General features: G+C 33.1%; 2 protein-coding genes, 1 long non-coding RNA gene and 1 other non-coding gene across 4 annotated transcripts; 2 read left to right on the plus strand and 2 right to left on the minus strand.

Annotated features, from left to right (window-relative positions):
* Nucleotides 1-342: 342 nt before the first annotated feature.
* On the plus strand, nucleotides 343-1155 carry LOC125217763. The gene is made up of 3 exons (XR_007175802.1): nucleotides 343-436; nucleotides 678-839; nucleotides 1020-1155. It is a non-coding gene; the product is annotated as an uncharacterized LOC125217763 (long non-coding RNA).
* A 5204-nt stretch (nucleotides 1156-6359) lies between these two features.
* LOC125218409 (rust resistance kinase Lr10-like) lies at nucleotides 6360-11034 on the plus strand. The gene is made up of 5 exons (XM_048120070.1): nucleotides 6360-7046; nucleotides 7125-7157; nucleotides 9092-9133; nucleotides 9257-9343; nucleotides 9437-11034. Exons 1-5 carry the CDS (start codon nucleotides 6371-6373, stop codon nucleotides 10741-10743), a joined length of 2145 nt encoding a protein of 714 aa, XP_047976027.1. The 5' UTR covers nucleotides 6360-6370; the 3' UTR covers nucleotides 10744-11034.
* A 2343-nt stretch (nucleotides 11035-13377) lies between these two features.
* LOC125201374 (F-box/LRR-repeat protein 2-like) lies at nucleotides 13378-15235 on the minus strand. Its single transcript, XM_048099457.1, has 2 exons — nucleotides 13771-15235; nucleotides 13378-13645 (listed from the first exon to the last, which is right to left on the minus strand). The coding sequence occupies exon 1, from the start codon at nucleotides 15158-15160 to the stop codon at nucleotides 13775-13777; it is 1386 nt and encodes a 461-aa protein (XP_047955414.1). The 5' UTR covers nucleotides 15161-15235; the 3' UTR covers nucleotides 13378-13645; nucleotides 13771-13774.
* A 2203-nt stretch (nucleotides 15236-17438) lies between these two features.
* TRNAG-GCC lies at nucleotides 17439-17509 on the minus strand. The gene has a single exon. It is a non-coding gene; the product is annotated as a tRNA-Gly (tRNA).
* Nucleotides 17510-19880: the final 2371 nt, after the last annotated feature.

A 19880-nucleotide genomic window follows, 5' to 3' on the forward strand; every position in this document is an offset into this window, starting at 1 on the left:
ATAAAACAACGACTTACATACGACAAATATCGTAAGCTACATAATAAGAGTTTCACCATGTATAAAATAAAGTTTTGTTTATATTTAGGTCATAATTAAATACACTTTCACCACTTTCGTAAAGAGAATTGTTTGGCTCTTTAGGTCATAATTACTTTAGACAAACTTTCAACAAATAATAAAATCTGAAATAAATAAGATCCCTGTCTTTTCCGAAAGAGAATCGTTTGACATTTTATTATAAGAGGATGCTTTTTTCATCATAATTAAAATTTTATTTTTGGCAAATGCCATCTATAAATAGCCTCTCAACTCACACACATTTCACTCATCTCTCTCGGTCTCAACTGCTATCTTCATTCTTCTTTGCCTCTTCTCTCTCAAATAGCTCACTTTCTTCAAGGAAATGGCATCAGGATCCAATTCCAGTGAAGATGTATGCGCTTCTCTCTCTCACACACACACATTCACACACTTATGTGTATTTTAGTTATAGGGTTTCACTTTCTAATTTATATGTATAATATTATTTTTAATAAATTTGTATAGAATGGTGATTTTATACTTGAAATATATCTGGTTAATTTCATCTTTCTGGAAATGGTTAGCTTCTACATAAACAAAGTTGTATATATTTTCTCTCAGAATTTTGGTACTTATATTATTTTTTATTATAGGAGGAAGATGGTGTAAGAAGGGCTAGAAATCTCACGAGAGCCACTGAGGGAGAAGTCTACCCGAACATCGACAATGAAAGCAACCTTACAATCGCACAACGATTACAAGGCATGTGGCTAGTCTAGCTTCGCGAGCGTAATGACTCTCAAAAGATGGAGAAGGTAAGGATTTTATCTCAAAATCATCTGATAATATATTAACTCGTGAAACTTATATATCGGTTCATTTATCTCTATATACATAGTGTGACTACAAAATATTTACATAGTGTGACTACAAAATATTTTATAAAAACACACACACAATCGTGTGTACTTTAATTTTGGGATCTTATTTTGCAGATTCCAGTGATGGAATGGCATGACGCGGACCAATGCTACAAGATCGATGGTGTCCTCTCCCATATGCCTATGAGAAGCCTCCTTTTGTTAGTTTCACTCCCCTATGCTACAAGATCGATGGTGTCCTCCTTTTGGGATCTTATTATTATTATTATTATTATTATTATTATTATTATTATTATTATTATTATTATTATTATTATTATTATTATTATTAAATGATGAGGAGAGTGGGGTGGAGAAGCAATGTGTTGTTGCTCTTCAACGGGATTCTGGTATGCCATGGTAACAATTTATTTTTTGTTTTTTTATTTTTTAGAATCCATGAAAAGTATTATCTTCATTTCAATAAATTAGACTAATTTTAAAAGGATTTTAATATAAAAATATTAAAATAAAGGAGAAATATCATGGAAAGTGTTTGGAATCGTATGCATCTTTGATCTCATGTTGCTAATTTTGGGATTTAATTTTTGGAAATGGAATGGGATGAGGAGGACCAGTGCATTCAAGATCAATCATGCCCTCTTCCATATACCTCATTTTAACATAGGCATTATGTTTATTTTCATAAAATTGTGTATGTAGGATGATATTGGAATGGGATATCCCTCATTCTTAGCATAGTTATTATGTTTATTTTCATAAAATTGTGTATGTAGGAACTATGATATGGGATCCTTCATTCTTAGCAGAGTTATTATGTTTAGTTTCATAAAATTGTGAATGTAGGAACTATTAAGTGGGATCCCATTCATAAGCAAAGTCAAATGATTCTCTTATTTTTATTCCAGATTCTTGAATTTTAATGAATGGTGATAGTGAAATTAACTAGGACATGGGTTATACTAAGCTTGTTTTTTAAGCTGAAAATCTTAATTTTTTGCAGTTTGCAACATTCTTTGTCGTATGTCGGTTGTTGAACAGTAATTGTCATGGAGATCTTTGTCGTTAGTTTATCGATAAAAACAAACTGCTAATCTTATGTTATATATTCGCTATTTGATAAAATAATAATTCTAATTTAAATTAAACTAAGCTTGTATATTTATGTTAAAACTCTTATTTATGCTTGTATATTATCACATGATCTTTGTCGTCGGTGGACATTTGTCGAATATTCAATAAACACGAGTACTTTTGAAATTAAATGCGCAATTTATTATTTGATGATAGAATAATTTTGTAACTTTACAACGATTTTTTCGTTTGTTCGCCGTTGAACAACACTGTCTGTGATAATGATCTTTGTCGTTAGTGATAATTGTATTTATTATTTATCGTTAAAGTCACAACACTTTAATTATATCGTTAGTTGGCGTCCAACATTATGGTAACAACGATCTTTCTCATTAGTGTAGCTTTCATATAAAATTAAAATACTTTATGGTAGTATTTTCAATCATCAACGACGGCCTCTTCCCTATGCCTCTAAATCAAAGGCATCCTTGGTTATGTTTATTTCGTAAAATTGTGTGTGTTAGAACTATGATATGTGATTCCTCTTTCATAGCATAGTTATTATGTTTATTTTCATAAAATTGTGTATGTACGGAACTATGATTTGGGATCCCTGAATAGTCAATAACTCATTCTTATATGTTCATTTTCATAAAATTGCGTATGTAGAAACTATGATATGGGTTCCCTCGAGAAAAAAAAATATAAGTACTACTATCAAAGTTGTTGAATCTTTTCAAATGAAATGATTTTTTTTTAAATTTAATTTTACATCCAATTGTAGATTATTTCTCATTATATTTATTAATCTAGCATACTCGTTACACATGTTAGGAATAAAATTCAAGTTTTAAAGAACCGTAATACACAAAAAAAAGGTAGAGATAAAAGTAAAAACTTTGTCTCCATCATTTATGATAGACGTGTTTAAACCAGAAAAAATGTTAAGCTCAATTTTGCTTTCATGTCGTATGTATAATAAAACACTTATAATGGAGTAAATTAATTTATGTTTATTTTAAGAAATCGAAGTGAAAAAATTACATACGCTAGTTCTGAATTTATCATGTTTTTAACTAAAAGTAACATTCTCTTTGTTTAAGCCACTTTTTTATTTGCATGAGATAACAACTATAAAGAAATACTTTATTAAAAAAGTAGTTGAATGTAAATTCATATATAGAAGAGTAATGAGTAAATGCAAATTTGAAACATATAATAAAGTTGCCAACTAGACTGGGCCGATCCAACCCCATTTCAGCCTAGGTTGCTTGAGGTCGGCTCAGCCTTGGCTCATGACAGAAACGAGTTGGACTGGACTCAGTTTCTTACATTGAATCTCGATTAAGTTCAACCTAGGTCTATTGCTAAGTCTACTTACTATTTGTAGTGAAAAATGACTCATATTGTTGAACCAATGGAACAATACTAAACATTATCCTGCTTGGGTAGAATAAATCCTAGTTGATAGTTAAAAAATTAAACAAAAATCATCCACAAAGTTTAAATTGAAGGAAAAAATTAAATACACCCTCTGTCTCATTAAATAGAAAAGGTTTGTTTTTTCACACATATTTTGAAAAATGATAATAAATCATTAAAGTGGAGAAAAAATAAAATAAAAAAAAGAATAATGTAAAGGGGACTCTCCTCTACATTATTATCTCTCTTACTTTATTTTTTCAACACTTTAGTTATTTATTACTGTATAATTTATTCAAAAAGTGCGCAAAAGCAAATGTTGCATATTTAATGGGACAAAGAGATTATAACAATGTTTGGTATAATAGATTTGTAACTATGTTATAATTGGATTTGAAGCTATAATAATTTAATTTAATTTAATTCAAATTTTTATTGTGAGTATATTATATGTAGTGTGTGCAGCAGGTGTATTTAGTGTGTAGTGTGTGTGCGCGTATGTGCAGTGTGTGTATAGTGTTTGGAATCTATGTTTTAATTCCCTCGTTCTATTCCATCATACCAAACATAGTATGGCTTTGGTAATCGATTGCTTTGACATAGTATTTCCGGGAGTGGATATAAATGGAGGCGACATTGTTTTTGCATAGTAATTCGTTACCACGATCGCCACAGTTGGTAAGGCGGAAAGGGAAGCTAATATTGTAACGAGGCCACATGAAGAAGAGGTGCAGTTTGCATATAGCAAGTTGGAAAGAGAATGAAGAAAGATGAACATGTGAGGAAGAGGAGGTTCTGAGTGATCATCATTCTTTCTCATACTTTTCCACCACAAAACTCACATCTTAAGATCTATGACCAATTTTTCTTCTTCTAATTTGTTTTGTTGACTTTGGAGTAGGATTTAAATGACTATTTAGCATATCACTATCAACAATAATGGAAAACCAACTACATTCTCAGACTGAATTTTGGATTAAGTTCTCAAGTAATATTCAATAGTACTCCTTCCGTGTCAAGGTAGTTGAGTCGTTTCTTTTTTGCACTCATTTTATAAAAATGATAATATCTACTTTAACTATTTATTATCATTTTTACGAAATAAATGCGAAAAAGAAACTTACTCAAGTATTCAAATTACTATTTTATTGTATACAAATTACTCAAGTATACAAATCACTCCTTTATTCTCGAAGGACTCAAAATGAAATATACAAAATAATCTCTTAAGTTATTTTGAAAAAGTCCCACTTCACTTTTAATATGGTGGGTTGGTTGTTGTGACTGCTGCTATTAAATATTGAATAGTGATTTAGAGATATAATGTCTCTAAGACATAATACTCTTATGGCATTTTAACATAGATATATTTTTTATAATGATTACTTTATCCAATATCATATTAAATGGATACAAATCTAATTAAGGAATATTAAATCAAATTAAATATCTTTATCTAAATGCATATTTGTTGATTTGATTAGAGATAAGCTACAATCATGCTCAAAACATTTTATATGTTTACATGCCATTTTTTTCATGTTAATTTTATACTATATTATTTATTTAAAAATCATGAATTCAGATTATAAATTAGGTATTATAATGCATACTAAATTATTATTTAATAATAAAATAATTTGATAACTTCATATATTATTATTTTTTCAAATAATTTTTTATCTAACCAGTTGATAATTTAATTATGAGTTATTTTCTTTTTTTATGTTATACTTTCATAGCCAGTTAATTTTAGTATTTTTTTTGTTAAATTTCTTATTCAAATTTGAATTGTATGATTAAATTAATAGTAGTAGTTATTATGATGAATCATTTATTTGCGTTATCTTTTGTATTTTTGTATTAACTTTCTTAACTTTTATCACATGCAATATTCTTTTTATATTTTGATTGACAAGTACTACTAGTTAGACTTCGACTCTATAAAATTATGCTTAGAAAATTAACACTATAATGTTTCAAAAATAAAAAATTATTGTATTTTTTAATACGAAAATAATTGGATGAATTCACTTTTCTCATTTTAGATTATTTAATATATCGTACATCAACTAATTATATTACGAATTAAGAAAATTAGTAAGCTCCATTAATAATATACTTTTTTAGTTAGTAATTTTAATATTAGAAAATGAGAAGATTTTAAATATATGGCTTTAAAATGTTAAATATAGGAGTATTAGTTATGAACATGTGATTTTTTTTGTTGAGTTGTAATTCCAGAAATAATAGTAAAAATGAAATGTAAAGAATTAATATTAAATTGTAAAAATTTTAAAATCAAAATTACGTACTCAACTAGTATTAAAATCAAAACTGCATCTCAAATAATTTTAAAATCAAAATTGCATACTCCAAATTTGTTGCTACATGATATAGTAAAATTTCAATATTTAATAAAGAAAAGTAAATATTAATTATGGTCAATACTAGCATTAACAATGATGTAAAAAAATAATAATTTAAAGTTATTTATATTTTGAAATATAATTTAATTTTTCTTGATATAGTAAATTTAGTTAAGAACTCTATATTTTACAAATAATCAAATTAACCTTATCAAGCTCTTAATTAATACTACTTCCATATATAAATGCAGGGGCAACAAAGTACATATACACAATATAAATTTAATTTAAAATTAAATGTAAAATAAAATTACTACTTTAACCTCGTTATGTCTTAGACATTATGTCTCCAAAACATTTTTCTTAAATATTTTCATATTCATAAATATAGAAGAGAAGACTTAGTCAAGGGTTTATCATTTATGGTAGAAATTAGTACAAGCAACCCTAGACTAATCAAGAAGAGAAGACTTACAAGTCTTTCATTTATTGGTTTGCTTCTCTATTAAATATTGGGTGGTTGAGTGGATGAGCATTATGCATAATTGGGTTGTCATATATCCAGAGCCTTGCATTTGGAAAAATATGAAGCCAAGAGTGATGATCACTCAAAACCTCCTCTTCCTCACTTACTCATCTCTTTTCATTCTCTCACTTCAATTCATTCAAAATTGTTATGCAAAATGTCCCCCTTCTTCCTGTGGCCTCATTCGCAATATCAGCTCCCCTTTCCGCCTCAGCAACTGTAGCGATCCCGGCTACGAGTTAGTATGCGAAAACAACGTCACCTTAATTTACATCGAATCCCGGAAATACTATGTCAAAGCAATCGATTACCAAAACTTCACCATGAGGGTCTCTGAAATTTCCACTGACAGCAGCATTTGCTCTTTCCCTATACATTCATCGTCTGATTATTATTTCAGGTTTCCTTTTATCAGAGGCTTATATAAGTTCATTAGTTTGGTGAGCTGCGAGCATCCGCTGCATAATTCTACCCTCTTCACCCAACTTACTGATTGTGAACAATATAGCAAATATACATATATAAATGTTGGAGACATGCGTGTCAAAGATATGGACTCTATGTGCACATTAAACTCTGTACTAGCAACATCTTATTGGATTAATACACCTAATTTGGAGTATTTGAATAATGTGTCGCTCCCAGAAATCCATCAGTTCCTGCTATATGGATTTAATCTAAATTGGATCGTTTTGAGGTGTCGCTACAGCCGAGAAGGTTGCTTGCGTTCACAGCTTTTACTTAAATGGGGTAAGAATAGATCATTTGTTTACAAGTTTAGGATTTTATTTCTAATGTTGATACCTTTTTGTGTTCTTGAAATTGCAGACGACATCAAGGAAACCTTCCTATCACCTGAAGGTAAGATAATCTGTTATTCAAACTTTATAAATTAAGAAGAATATAACAAGTAGTGATATATACTCTCTCCGTCCGCCATTAGGAGTCTTATTTATGGGCTGCACGAGTTTTAAGAAATATAAAGAAAAGTGGGTGAAAAAAAAGATAGTGGAACATGGTCTTGCTTGTATATGTTAGTTTTAAATGAAATGTGAGTGAAATGAGTTAGTGGAAGGTGAGACCGTATTACCATTTATGGTAAAAGTGAACCGGGACTTCTATTCGCAGACAGAGGAAGTATATATATAGGGGTGTGGGGGAGTGTTATATTGCTATTCAATACTTAATTGCTAACTACAATTAAATAATAGCTATTAGATATTAAAATCAAGGGCTTAGATCATAGCCCCGGAATGTCAATACGATAATAAAAATAAGTCAGTAAGGGTATTAAGGTCAAGTTACAACAAATTAGTTGTAACTAACTTTTGAAAAATATCTCTAAACTTTAAATGATTATAACTATCTCAATTTAATTTTTTTCCCACAATATATATCAAAGTAAAGATAATTTAATAAGGATTCCAACGAGATCTCAATTGCATATGTTTCGAGCAAAATATGATTTTTTTTTTATGAATCTTAGTATTTTTTGTTAAGCAGATAATATCAATATAACTAACAAAATATGTCAACTTAATACATGTAAAATGTTAATATGAAACTGTGTTGACATATTCAAAACATGATGTTGATATATTCAATTCACTGTGTTGACATTTAGACCTGAAACCCTAAATTTAGAATTTTTAATATTTAAAAAATAAAAAAGTTAGTGGAACAGGGTCTCACTTGTATATATTAGTTTTAAATGAAATGTGAGTGGAATGAGTTAGTGGAAGGTGAGACCGTATTACCATTTATGGTAAAAGTGAACCGGGACTCCTATTCGCGGACAGAGGAAGTAAATATATAAGGGTGTGTTATATTACTAACTATTCTTTAAATTGCTAACTATAATTAAATGATATGCATTAGATCTTCAAATTAAAGGCTAAAATCATTCAACTTAGAATATCAATATATTGCAAAAAAAAATATTATTAAGGTCAATTAACAACAAATTAGTTATAACTAACTTTTGGAAAAATATCACAAAACTGTAAATTCATATAACTACCATAATTTAAATTATTTTTGCGCACAACATATATCAAATTAAAGATAATTTTATAAGGATTCTAACGAGATCTCGCTTGCGTATGTTCCGATGTCAAATTTTTTGAAAAAAAAAATCTCAAATTTTCGGATTTTTATGAAGCAGTTTAATGTCAATATAGTTATCAAAATATGTCAATATAATGTGTATACAATGTTAATTCAAAATTGTATTTACATATTCAAGACATCGTATTGATATATTTAATACACTATATTGACATTTTGATCAAAAATCATAATTTTATTAGTTTTCTTATCTTTTTAAATTTAAATAATAATAAAATAAAATTACCCGTGTCAATTTGTAGACCACTAGATCTCTACTAATCTTATGATTTTAAATTAGTCGTAGTTAGCAATTAAAGGTCAAGTTAGTAATTGATAACTCCCGTAAGTATATATATATGGTCGTCAACTAATAAAGGTAATTGCTTTCTCCTTCCTAAAAATATCTCATACTTTGAATTTCACGTAACTCTTTATTTAAATTATTTTTTCAGTTAATGAGGAATGCATCATCTTGTTCAAGTCAAGAAATTTAATAATACGCCATAACAATATATCAATATTTTACATGTAACTCACAATATCAGTTTCTTACACACACAGTAGTATGAGTATGAAGCATAGATCTAATGGATATGATTGGTTCTACAGCACTCTAAGAAGAGTTCTAAAAAGACCATCATCCTATATATACACATCTCTACAACTTTGATTGTATTCCTCATTAGGTCCATATGGAGGCTGTCTCATGATTTTATTGCTCATAATTGGTGAGTTCTTAAATTTTTGCTGCACTATTTATTTATTGACTACTAATTCAATGTCTAGAATAAATTAATTTTCATAAGAGATTTGTATGTAGACAGTGATTAACTTTGTACAGAAATTTGCAGCTATTGTATTTGGGGGGATAACCATTCCAGCAAAAATCATTATCACCATTGGACTTGTCACCTTTTTTTTTACTGAAACAACAACCTGTAAAGACTTCTTTCACACCTTTTGTCTGGATTGATTTCTGTTATTGGGATATGTTTTCACTCTGTTTTGCAATAATATGTGTGGAAATGCAGCCTGGCTCCCCCGTTCTATGTCCGTTGGTGAGCTCCCTGGTCCTCAAACCCTTGTTGCTATCCCAACGCACCTGCTCCGCGGTCCCCCATTCTTTATGGGTAACCCACCGGGGGTATATTATGAAGTACAACGCATTAAACTTTTTAATAGTGTTGTTCTCGGCTTGGAAGTAAGATTCATCGTAGGGTTTCTCTGCGCAATGGGGTTCTTAATCTACATATTCCGAAGAAGGCATTTGTCCGCGTACGAGGAAATAGAGAGCTTCCTACAAAGTGACAACCATCTGTCCCCTATCAGGTACTCCTATGCCGACATTAAGAAGATGACTAGAAACTTTCGAGAAAAACTAGGTGAAGGTGGCTTCGGCTCTGTTTACAAAGGAAAGCTTCGAAGTGGCCTTTATGTGGCAGTCAAGCTATTGGGAAAAGCCAAAATAAATGACAAAGATTTCATCAATGAAATCGGATCAATTGGGAGGATCCACCATTTCAACGTTGTCCAACTTGTTGGATATTGTGCAGAGAGATCCAAGCGCGTCCTCATTTTTGATTTCATGCCAAATGGTTCTCTTGACAAGTACATATTCAACCCAGAAAAAGCATCTTCATTGGCTTGGGATATGAAATTCAAGATTGCAATTGGAGTGGCTCGAGGGATTCACTATTTGCATTGTGGTTGCGATATCAAGATCTTGCATTTTGATATCAAGCCCCACAATATACTTCTTGATGACAAGTTTGTCCCCAAGGTCTCCGATTTCGGGCTTGCAAAGTTATACTCGGTAGACAAGAACACAGTGATGATGACGGCAGCTAGAGGCACCATAGGCTATGTTGCTCCGGAACTCATCAACAGGTGTATCGGCCCAGTGTCTCACAAGGCCGATGTGTATAGTTTTGGGATGCTATTGATGGAGATGGCAGGCGTAAACAGAGAGTTGGGGGGAAACAAAGATGATTCTACCAAGTATTTCCCAGACTGGATATATGACTGCATTAACAAAGGCGAGGGGATTGGAATTATTGAAGAAGAGGACAACAATGTTGATGATGAAAATGGGATTGGAAAGAGTGTACTTGAGAAGATGACAATAGTTGGATTGTGGTGCATACAAATGAATCCAGATAATCGTCCATCCATGAACAGAGTGTTGGAGATGTTGGAAGGTGATGTTAAAGATTTGAAGATTCCAGAGCATCCATCCCACTTAGTGAACGAGGTCCAGAGTCGTCCTGCAGATTCAGCTAGTTCTATATCACAGTTGGATTATGATGATGGCAGTGTCATTGAGATTAGTATAGCTTGAATATGTAATCCTCCCTCACCTCTTGCTTGTATCAAATTTGGTGTCCCAATTTTCTTTTCCTTTTCCTGTGGAGTGTGTTTAGTGTTATGGAATTGAGAACTTAGGATTTAAAAGTGGAGCGTCCATTGCATAAAATAATGCATTATTGTATTGTATAATCACAGCGAGTACGTTTGAGCCGACTCAGAGTGGTGGTCAGGTGAAGAACCCTCCGTGACCAACGAGATACTACACATTGTTAACATTTACAGACCTTTTATCGTAATAGAATTCTTCTTTTTTTTCTCTGCATCAAACTCTGGTATCAACTTATTCAGCTCTCTTCTGGAGTCTCGATGGCCGTTCTTCTATCCGGAGTTCCTCATGTCCGGTAACTCTGTACGGATTCCAATCCTGATTGAACAGGTGAACATTCAATTTCCTCCAACACCTTCACTACTTCAAATATCGTAGGCCTACGTTCCACGACTGTGCCAACACAACCCGCTGCCATCGGCAACACTTGTGCCAGCGCCTGCTCGTCTCCGTACCTCAGACAAACGACATCCACCAGCTCCGCAGGCAATTCATGAGTATGATTAACAGATCGAACCAGCTCAGCTGGTAGTGATGCAAAATCTTGAGATGATTCTCCGTAAAAAAGTTGAAGCAGCACAACTCCAAAGCTATAGACATCAGAAGCCTGCGACACTATTCCCGGATGATCCTTTCCCAAGCACCTCAGCAGCAGAAGCCTCCAGTAAATACTCGACCCCAGATACGGGATCTACAAATTTGATATTTTTCTTTTCCTTTTTGTTTTCTAAAGAGTTGATAAACTAAATCCAATTTATTTAATTTCTTTTCTCCATTTATTTCAAAACCCCATATATACTAGGAGTAATAATATAGGAGTATTAATTTTTTTACTTCATTAATATTTCATATCTCATAATATGTGAAGTATCATATTTTTTTTCCACTTAGCGATTAATGTATTCACTAAAAAATTTACTCCCTCCGTCCCGCTTTAGCAGTCCCGTTGACTTTTTTGCCCTCTTTTTGTAAAAATGATAAAAAATAGTTAAAATGGAGAAATAGTAAAGTAAGAGAGACAATAATTTAGATAAGACTCTTTCCTATATTATTCTCTCTCTTAATTTACCATTTCTCTTCTTTAACTATTTTTTATCATTTTTATAAAAAGATGGCAGAAAAGTCAATGGGACTGCTAAAGCGGGACGGAGGGAGTAATAATTTTACAACATATATGAATCAGCATAAATTGACTTTTATTTGCATAATTAATTCATTTTTGTCTCTTATCTCATGTGTAGATATACAGGTTGGTGTATAATAAAGGGGAAGTAAGAGCCAAAATTTAGAAATACAAAAACATAAAAAATTAAATTACACAATTATAACTTTTGCAATAGATAAAAAGTTTTAAAAAGATAAAATAGCCCAAAATGGCACATTTTATCACAGCTCAGCGCTGCGGGTGAGGATCCTAATCCAAATCCTTATCTTCTCCATCTTCATGCTTATTGTAGCTACTGTATTTATAAACTAAAAAATCACATTTATACCTTATATAAAAAATGAAATAAATAACATCAAGACACAAGACAACTGGAAATAAATACTACTATGATGGAAAATATATAGATTGCATGTTCATACGAGAAAAGCATCCACTCATGAGTAAAGTCAAAAGATAGAATTTTTTTTTCAAATTTTGAAATTTAATGTTAAGTTTATTATCCGGTGAAAGTGTGACTAATTATGACTTATTTAGATTTAAACTAACTTGTTTTCTCAATGGGAAACCTTATTTAATGTTAAAACTAACTTAACACTTGTGTATTTCAATTCTTATAAATATACATTATTTTGCGGTTACAACTTTTTGCAATAGTTAAAACTTTTTGATTTGTGTATTTTGATTCATTATAACTGTATTTTGCAGTTACAACTTTTACAGTTAGAGTTACAACCTTTTTATTTGTGTATTTTGATTCTTTATAACTTAACAACTTTTTACAATTAAAGATATAAGGAAGAAAAGACCCAAAATCTCAAAACAAAAATGATATAAAAAATTAAAGTACACAATTCTTGACTTTTGCAATAAATAAAAAGTTTTAAAAAGTAAAAGTAGCCCACGATGGCACAATTGTTGCACAGTTTTTGCGCAGCCCAGTCAGTGTAAGTGAGGATCCTAATCCGAGTATTTGATAAAAACATTATCCAATTGGCGACTGAGATGTTTGCTTCAGTTTTATGGCAGAAACACAAGAAAGTGTCTTCAATCTGACTATCCATTTTTTAGCCTTAGATTCAGTCTTTTCATTACAACTTATATTGTAAATTGTTCAGTTTTTACATAGTGCTACTATTGTTCTTCCGACAAAATTCGTTTTGGCTAGCAAATTTATACAGTATGTCATAACATCTTTTTAAATCCATCAAAATATGGCCATTAATTCCTTAATTGATTTCAACCGAACACAATTTCTTTTGCCCTGCAATTTAATAAATTAAAACCAAAACTAATCACCATTTACCACATGCAATTTTAATATTACAAGAAAAATCATACCCCTACTTCACTAACAACTTCACAACATATAACATATTACTACTAGTCTACAATGGTATCAAACATATAATTCATGTATCATATCAATATTTCGGACCAGACATTAACAACAACAATTCACAGATTACAAATAGGCCAATGTGGAGTACTTTTCAGATCAGACTCTAAAACCTTAATTCACAGTTTACAAATAGGCAAATGTGACCTCAATCCCGGTCCCCGGCCCAACCTCCCCACCTGCGATGCACCATCTCATCCCGGGCCTTAGGCGCGACACCTCTTCCGGGCATGCTGTGAGTGCCCTTGGGGATTCAACTTGTGCTTCAGCAAGAAATCCAATATACAATCAAGAAGGGTTACTAGACACACTTTTAAATTTTTATATATCTACTGTAATTGTAATTAATAAATTAATTATATAAATAGGTAATTAAATAAAATGAAACCCCATCAAAGTGTATCCACAATCTCCACATATTTCCTCGCCGCCGCCGTCGTAGCAAGCGGAGTAAGCTTACTCTCCTCCACCGCCACTCTCCTCAAAGCCGCCGCCTTCACCACCAGCGCCTCCACCCCTTCCCCTCCAATCCCCCCGCAGCGGCTCACATCAACTCTCTCCAAATTCCGGCAGCTCCTCACCATCGCAATCACAGCCGCGTCGCTCAATCGACCGCAGCCCCTCAGCCTCACCTCCTCCAATCCACCGCACGACACCACCATCGACACCAGATCCTTACCAACCATCATCTCGTTGTGCGACAAATCCAGCCCCCTCAAATTCCCCAATTTCTGCCCCAGCGCCGCCAGCAATCCGGCCTCCCTCTCCACCACGTCGCAGTTTATCAGCGCGAGCTCCTCCATCGCCTCCCCCACCGCCGCCCTCAGCCCTTCCCCCGTGACGAGGCAGCAGCTCTCCAGCCGTAGGATTTTCAAATTTTTGAAATTAGGGTTTTGGGATAGCGCGATTAAATGGGCGTTTTCGAGATCGAGCGGCAATCTCAAATCGAGCTTCGTAAAGCTCGATTTGGCGTGATTGATGAAGTGGAGGAGGCCTTCCTTGTTGCCGCCGTCGTGGACGAGCAGCGATTGCAGAGATAAGCAATCGGCGGCGAGTTTCAGCAGGACTAAATCGACGATGCTTCTGGAAGTTCTCAGCTCGACTTCTTCCAAATTGTTCCAGAATTTCAGAAATTTCGAGAACGAAGGGTAATCTCCGACGCTATCGCAGCTCTTGAGCTGCAAATTCCTCACATTCCTGCAATTCCTCCATAGAAAGCTCAGCGCACTGTCTCCGGCGGAAATTCCACGCAGAGAGAGGCTTTCCAGATTCAATTCCGAATCAGATACGTCTCTGTTCTCTTCAATTTCGAGATTGTTATCTTCAATTGACGGGCCGGTGAAGGAAAGGGAGAGGCGTTTCAGCGAATTGAAACAGGGGAGCCAGTGGAAGGAGAGGGGTCTAGAGAGAGAAACCGAGATGGAGGTGAGATGGAGGCAGGAGGCTGAGAGGGTGTAAAGGGCAAAGGGGGAAACTGGGTCGCCCGGGTGGCGGAGGTGGCGGAGGTTGGGGCAGGAATCGGTGACGGCGAGGAGGAGAGGGTCGCCGCCGCCGGTGAGGGAGATTGAGGAGAGATAAGGATGGTGGGAGAGGAAATTGGATAAGGATTTGATGGTGGTGGGGTTGTGGGGAGGGGGGAAGTTCAGGGAGAGGGAGGTGGTGGAGGAGCGGAGGAGGCGGCGGCACCGCTTCGAGACGAGGGAGACCGCGGCGGAGGACGGCGGAGAGAGGCGGCGGAAGATTTCTTCGAGGAGCTCGTCGCAGAGATGCGTATCCATTTTGAAGACTTGTTTTTTTGGGGTTTGTTTGGACTCTCTTTTTAATTTGGAGGATTTGATAAGATGTCTACATTTTACCTAACATTTTGAATTTTATCAGTACTAAATATTGACATTATTGGAGTAAATTATTAGTACTATTAAGGAATCAATGGAAATGGAAGTGATTAGGAAATTTAATCATTGTGATTAATTGTTGATTTTGATTTTTGAATGACAAATTTTTGGACTCGTTGTGAAGGCTACCTGTCATATTTTGATTTATTTTTATAGAAAAATATCTGGACTAAATCGCTGTATTAATACGAGTGGATTATTTATGGGACGAACTTATACTTGTGATTGAAAATTTGGGTACTACATGAATACAAAATGTCTTGGATAATTCAAATAAAAAAAAATTGCGGATAACAATCACACCGAAATAGTGATTTGTGCCCAACTTTCCAATCAAGCCTTTTAAAAATAAATATACTACTGCGTTATAAAATACTCCCTCCGTCCCGCTTTAGGAGTCCCGGTTGAGTCGGACACATGTTTTAAGAAAAAAATGTTTGAATGTGTAATAAATAAATATTGTAGTGGATGTTGGGACCCACTTTTAATTAATTGTCCAATAAATAAGTGTTGTAGTGGATGTTGGGACTCACTTTTAACATTTTTTTATTAGTTGTAGTGGATGTTGGGACCCACTTTTAACACTTTGTAGGCATTTTTTATTAATTTATCTCAACCGGGACTCCTAAAGCGGGACACCCAAAATTGATCAACCGGGACTCCTAAAGCGGGACGGAGGGAGTATCTTATTTTACTCTTTTGATAATTCACAGTAAAAAATAATTATTATATTTTCTGATATGATTACAGGAGCCGTGCATCAAAGGTATCAACTGTAACTAGATTTTAAGAGTAATCGGCCTATTGAAATGGCATCCAAATGCTCTTCAAAGACCACTAATGTCTTCGTCTTTGGAAGATTTTCGCGTGAGTATCTTTCACGTCTCAATCGGAGTTCGGTGGAAAGAGTTATGACCGTTTTACGAAATTCGTGAAATGAAGAACGGGTGACTTCAGAGAGATGAAGCGTATGACCGGGCAAAATGAAGCGTAGGAATCGCCCGGACGGGCATTTGACACTGTCTGACTGAATTTATTCATTTTTAAGGCTTTTCCTTTTCAACCCCACCTATATGGAGTATTTCTTTGTGAGACTTTAAATTCTAGACTTTATTAAATGTTGAATTGAAGACTCATTCGTGAGCATCTCCTTATGTGAGAGTTAATTCAAATTCCTCTTTATAGGTTTGCTTGATTTCCTCTATTAGTTTAAGTCAAGTAAATGGATGTATTTATGGTTATGTATCTATAAATTATGAAGCCAGTGAACTGTTTATCCTAGTGAAAGTGTTGATTCTTTCTAATGTTGCCTTCATTTTCTTACGAGAGATCATAGGTTCCAATGAGTATTCTTCTCTCGTTACACCTTTTCATTTTTATTCTCACCACCAAATCCTTTTGGTCTAATTTTTGTTGCTAGACCCATCATATTTTCTTTTTTTGCTAAAATTGAAGGTCAAATATTATTTGGGATATAATGTATTCATAAAAATATGGAAGGATTCATTAATAAGGATGCTTATAATTTTTTATACTCTATTTTGGGCAAGTTGACCATCCACCCACTCCAATAAAGCTATGTTTATGAGCATCCAAACAAGCCACTTCAATAGTTATTTTTATTACTAAATTTATTTTTTCCTTATTTTGAATATTATTTAAATTTTTTAAAAAATATTCTTTCAATCTACGTAGTTTCTATCCAATGATTTATCAATAACCATTCAATTACACTATAATATATTTTTATACTCCCTCCGTCCCTGATTAAGAGTCACACTTTTTCATTTCGGTCTGTCCCCAAGAGTCACACTTCATTTTTACCATAAATGGTAGTAAGTCTCACATTCCACTAACTCACTTCACTCACATTTTATTATAAAACCAATATAAAAAAGTGGACCCCACATTCCCTAACTTTTTCAACCAACTTTTCTTTACATTTCTTAAAACTCGTGTCCGGTCAAACTGTGACTGTTAATGGGGACGGAGGGAGTATTATTTTCTAATAATATCAATATGACTTATCAATAACCACACATCTATAAGACTATAGCAATCTGATCTAAAGAAATTACACAAAAATATAATGTCAAAAACAAAGAAATATGTTATGTTTCTGAAGCAGAAAACATAAGATAAAAAATGAAAATAAAGAAACTGCACCAGCCGGGAATCGAACCCGGGTCTGTACCGTGGCAGGGTACTATTCTACCACTAGACCACTGGTGCCTCTTGCACAATTGTCTGTTTATTTAAAATTCAATATACAGGTATATAAATAATGCCTAATTAAAAGTCATGTTTGGTAAGTTCGATTTCAAAGTGTGACCTTTTATATATAGTAGTAATTTGATAAAAACATTATCGAATGGGGACTGTGATGTCTGAGTCAAATTTTCTTTATATAGAATTATAGTTGAGGAATAAACATTACAATCTGGCTTGTAAGTTACCTTGTTACTTTCTATATATAAAAAAACCATAGGTAAATTAAAATATTTATCTATTAGTACAACTTTACAAGCGCAAGGCAAGAAAAGAAATGGAGTAAGTATTAAAAACAAAGATAGCAACCTTAGACTTAAAGAAAATGGGCTAGCATTATAGTTGGGTTATGATTAACTTAATTCACCATAATAAGTAATGAGCCCATTGGCCTAGAACTTTTATGATTAACTTCTCCATGGTGCAACAAGGATAATAGAAAAAACCTTCTAGAGATTACGTACAGTTCTATAGGAAAATTGCTTAGTTTTCTTCTACGAGCGTTTGGATTGAAATGATTCTGTCGGATTGTAATACGCATGGACCACGATAGTAGTGAATCCAACAGCAGCACGTGACAATCGTAGATAAGAATGCACACGATTATAAATCCAGATCTTTATCTATATGTTTTTTCAGCTACATTTTCATTACATGATTACATGAATATCTAACAAAGACAACACAAACTTATCCCAAGCATTTACATCAAAACTTAAGGAGAAAATCGCCAATGGAGTAAATAGAGTACTCGTGCATTATTACTAGAGCTAGATAAAATAAGGAACACAAAATAAATGAAAAAACAGACCAATAGAAAGAAATGAGTTACTTTAAATTGGAATAAACGCTCCCTTTTGCCTTAAGTTTAATTAGAATATTAATAATCTTACGTTTTACGAACATCAACTTATTTCTTTGCTTATACTTTTCTTCATATTAAACAATTAATTAAAACAATTTAATTCTTTATTACAAATCAACAACAATTTCAAACTATATTAAAAACAATACACATACAAGCATGGTTTTTGAGAGAAAGTACACACAACGACACAATTCTGTCAAATCCGGTCAAGCAGTGCTACGACGATGGGGTAGAAAGAACTTGTTTTACTTTCAAGAACAAATATGTCAATGCCAGAAGAGTTTTTCTTCTCGACCCGACTTACGGTTCAACTCGAATTAATTTGATTTTCATTATTAATTTCATTTTTCGTAGTTTGAGTTTTATCTATGTATTTCCAAATGATCTTTCTATTAGTTATATAGTAGTAAAAAGTCCTCTATTTAACAACTACTACCCTCCGTCCCTGAAAATTTGTCACCTATTTCCATTTTCGTCCGTCCCTAAAAATTTATCACCTTTCACTTTTATCATTTTTGGTAGTGGACCCTACATTCCACTAACACATTTACACTCACATTTATTTATAAAACTAATATATAAAAGCAGGACCCACATTCCACAAACTTTTTCAACTCACTTTCTTTTACATTTCTTAAAACCCGTGCCGGATCAAATGGTGACGAATTTTGTGGGACGAAGGGAGTAGTATTTTCCATACCAGGGTGCAATCGAGATTTATAATATTACATGAGGGAAAAGCATTTTAAGAAAAGGAACATCTCCACTATTTTATATGGAGATAGCCATAAAAAGGGGTATGCCTTTTCCTTCAATTCCTACAATTGGATTAAAACAATCTTAATGAGGACATGAATCTACGTACCTCCGATTTCTTGTGAAGAGAATGAAATCGAATCAAATGCTCCAAAGATAGAATCAACATAAAAAATTGATTCTCCATTACCAGCTGGAGGAATCAAAACGTGCTGTCGTATTATTCTGGCATTTTATCCACTCAACTTCCATTTTGCTTTATCATTCTTTGTTTGGTATAAGCTTACCCCAATCTTTTTAGTACTAGTATTATAATTATCAAGTAGTAGTATCTAACATAATTAATTTTGCAATTTTAAAATTAACAGTACAATAAATTAAAGGCCTCACTTTTTATATATGTAATTGCTTTTAAAATCTTATTTTGTTATTTGGGTTTTTTAACTTGTTATATTATATCTATTAGCCCATTATCTATATAAAAATTTGAAAAAATAGAAAAATGTATGCAACTCACACATGGAAGTGCAACAATTATTCTGACTTCTAGGCTCCAAGCGCCCGGAAGATGGCATCTCGACACTCTCTCCATCTCATTGAGCTTTCCATACCGATCATTTGTCGTATCTGATCTAAATTGAGAATGTTACATCAATCGCGGATTCTTGATTATTCTAAGGATGTGAATTTTAAATCGTAAGTTTATATTCT

This window comes from Salvia hispanica, chromosome 1 (genome assembly GCF_023119035.1).
Source record: "Salvia hispanica cultivar TCC Black 2014 chromosome 1, UniMelb_Shisp_WGS_1.0, whole genome shotgun sequence".
In the NCBI taxonomy this organism is placed as follows: Eukaryota; Viridiplantae; Streptophyta; class Magnoliopsida; order Lamiales; family Lamiaceae; genus Salvia; species Salvia hispanica.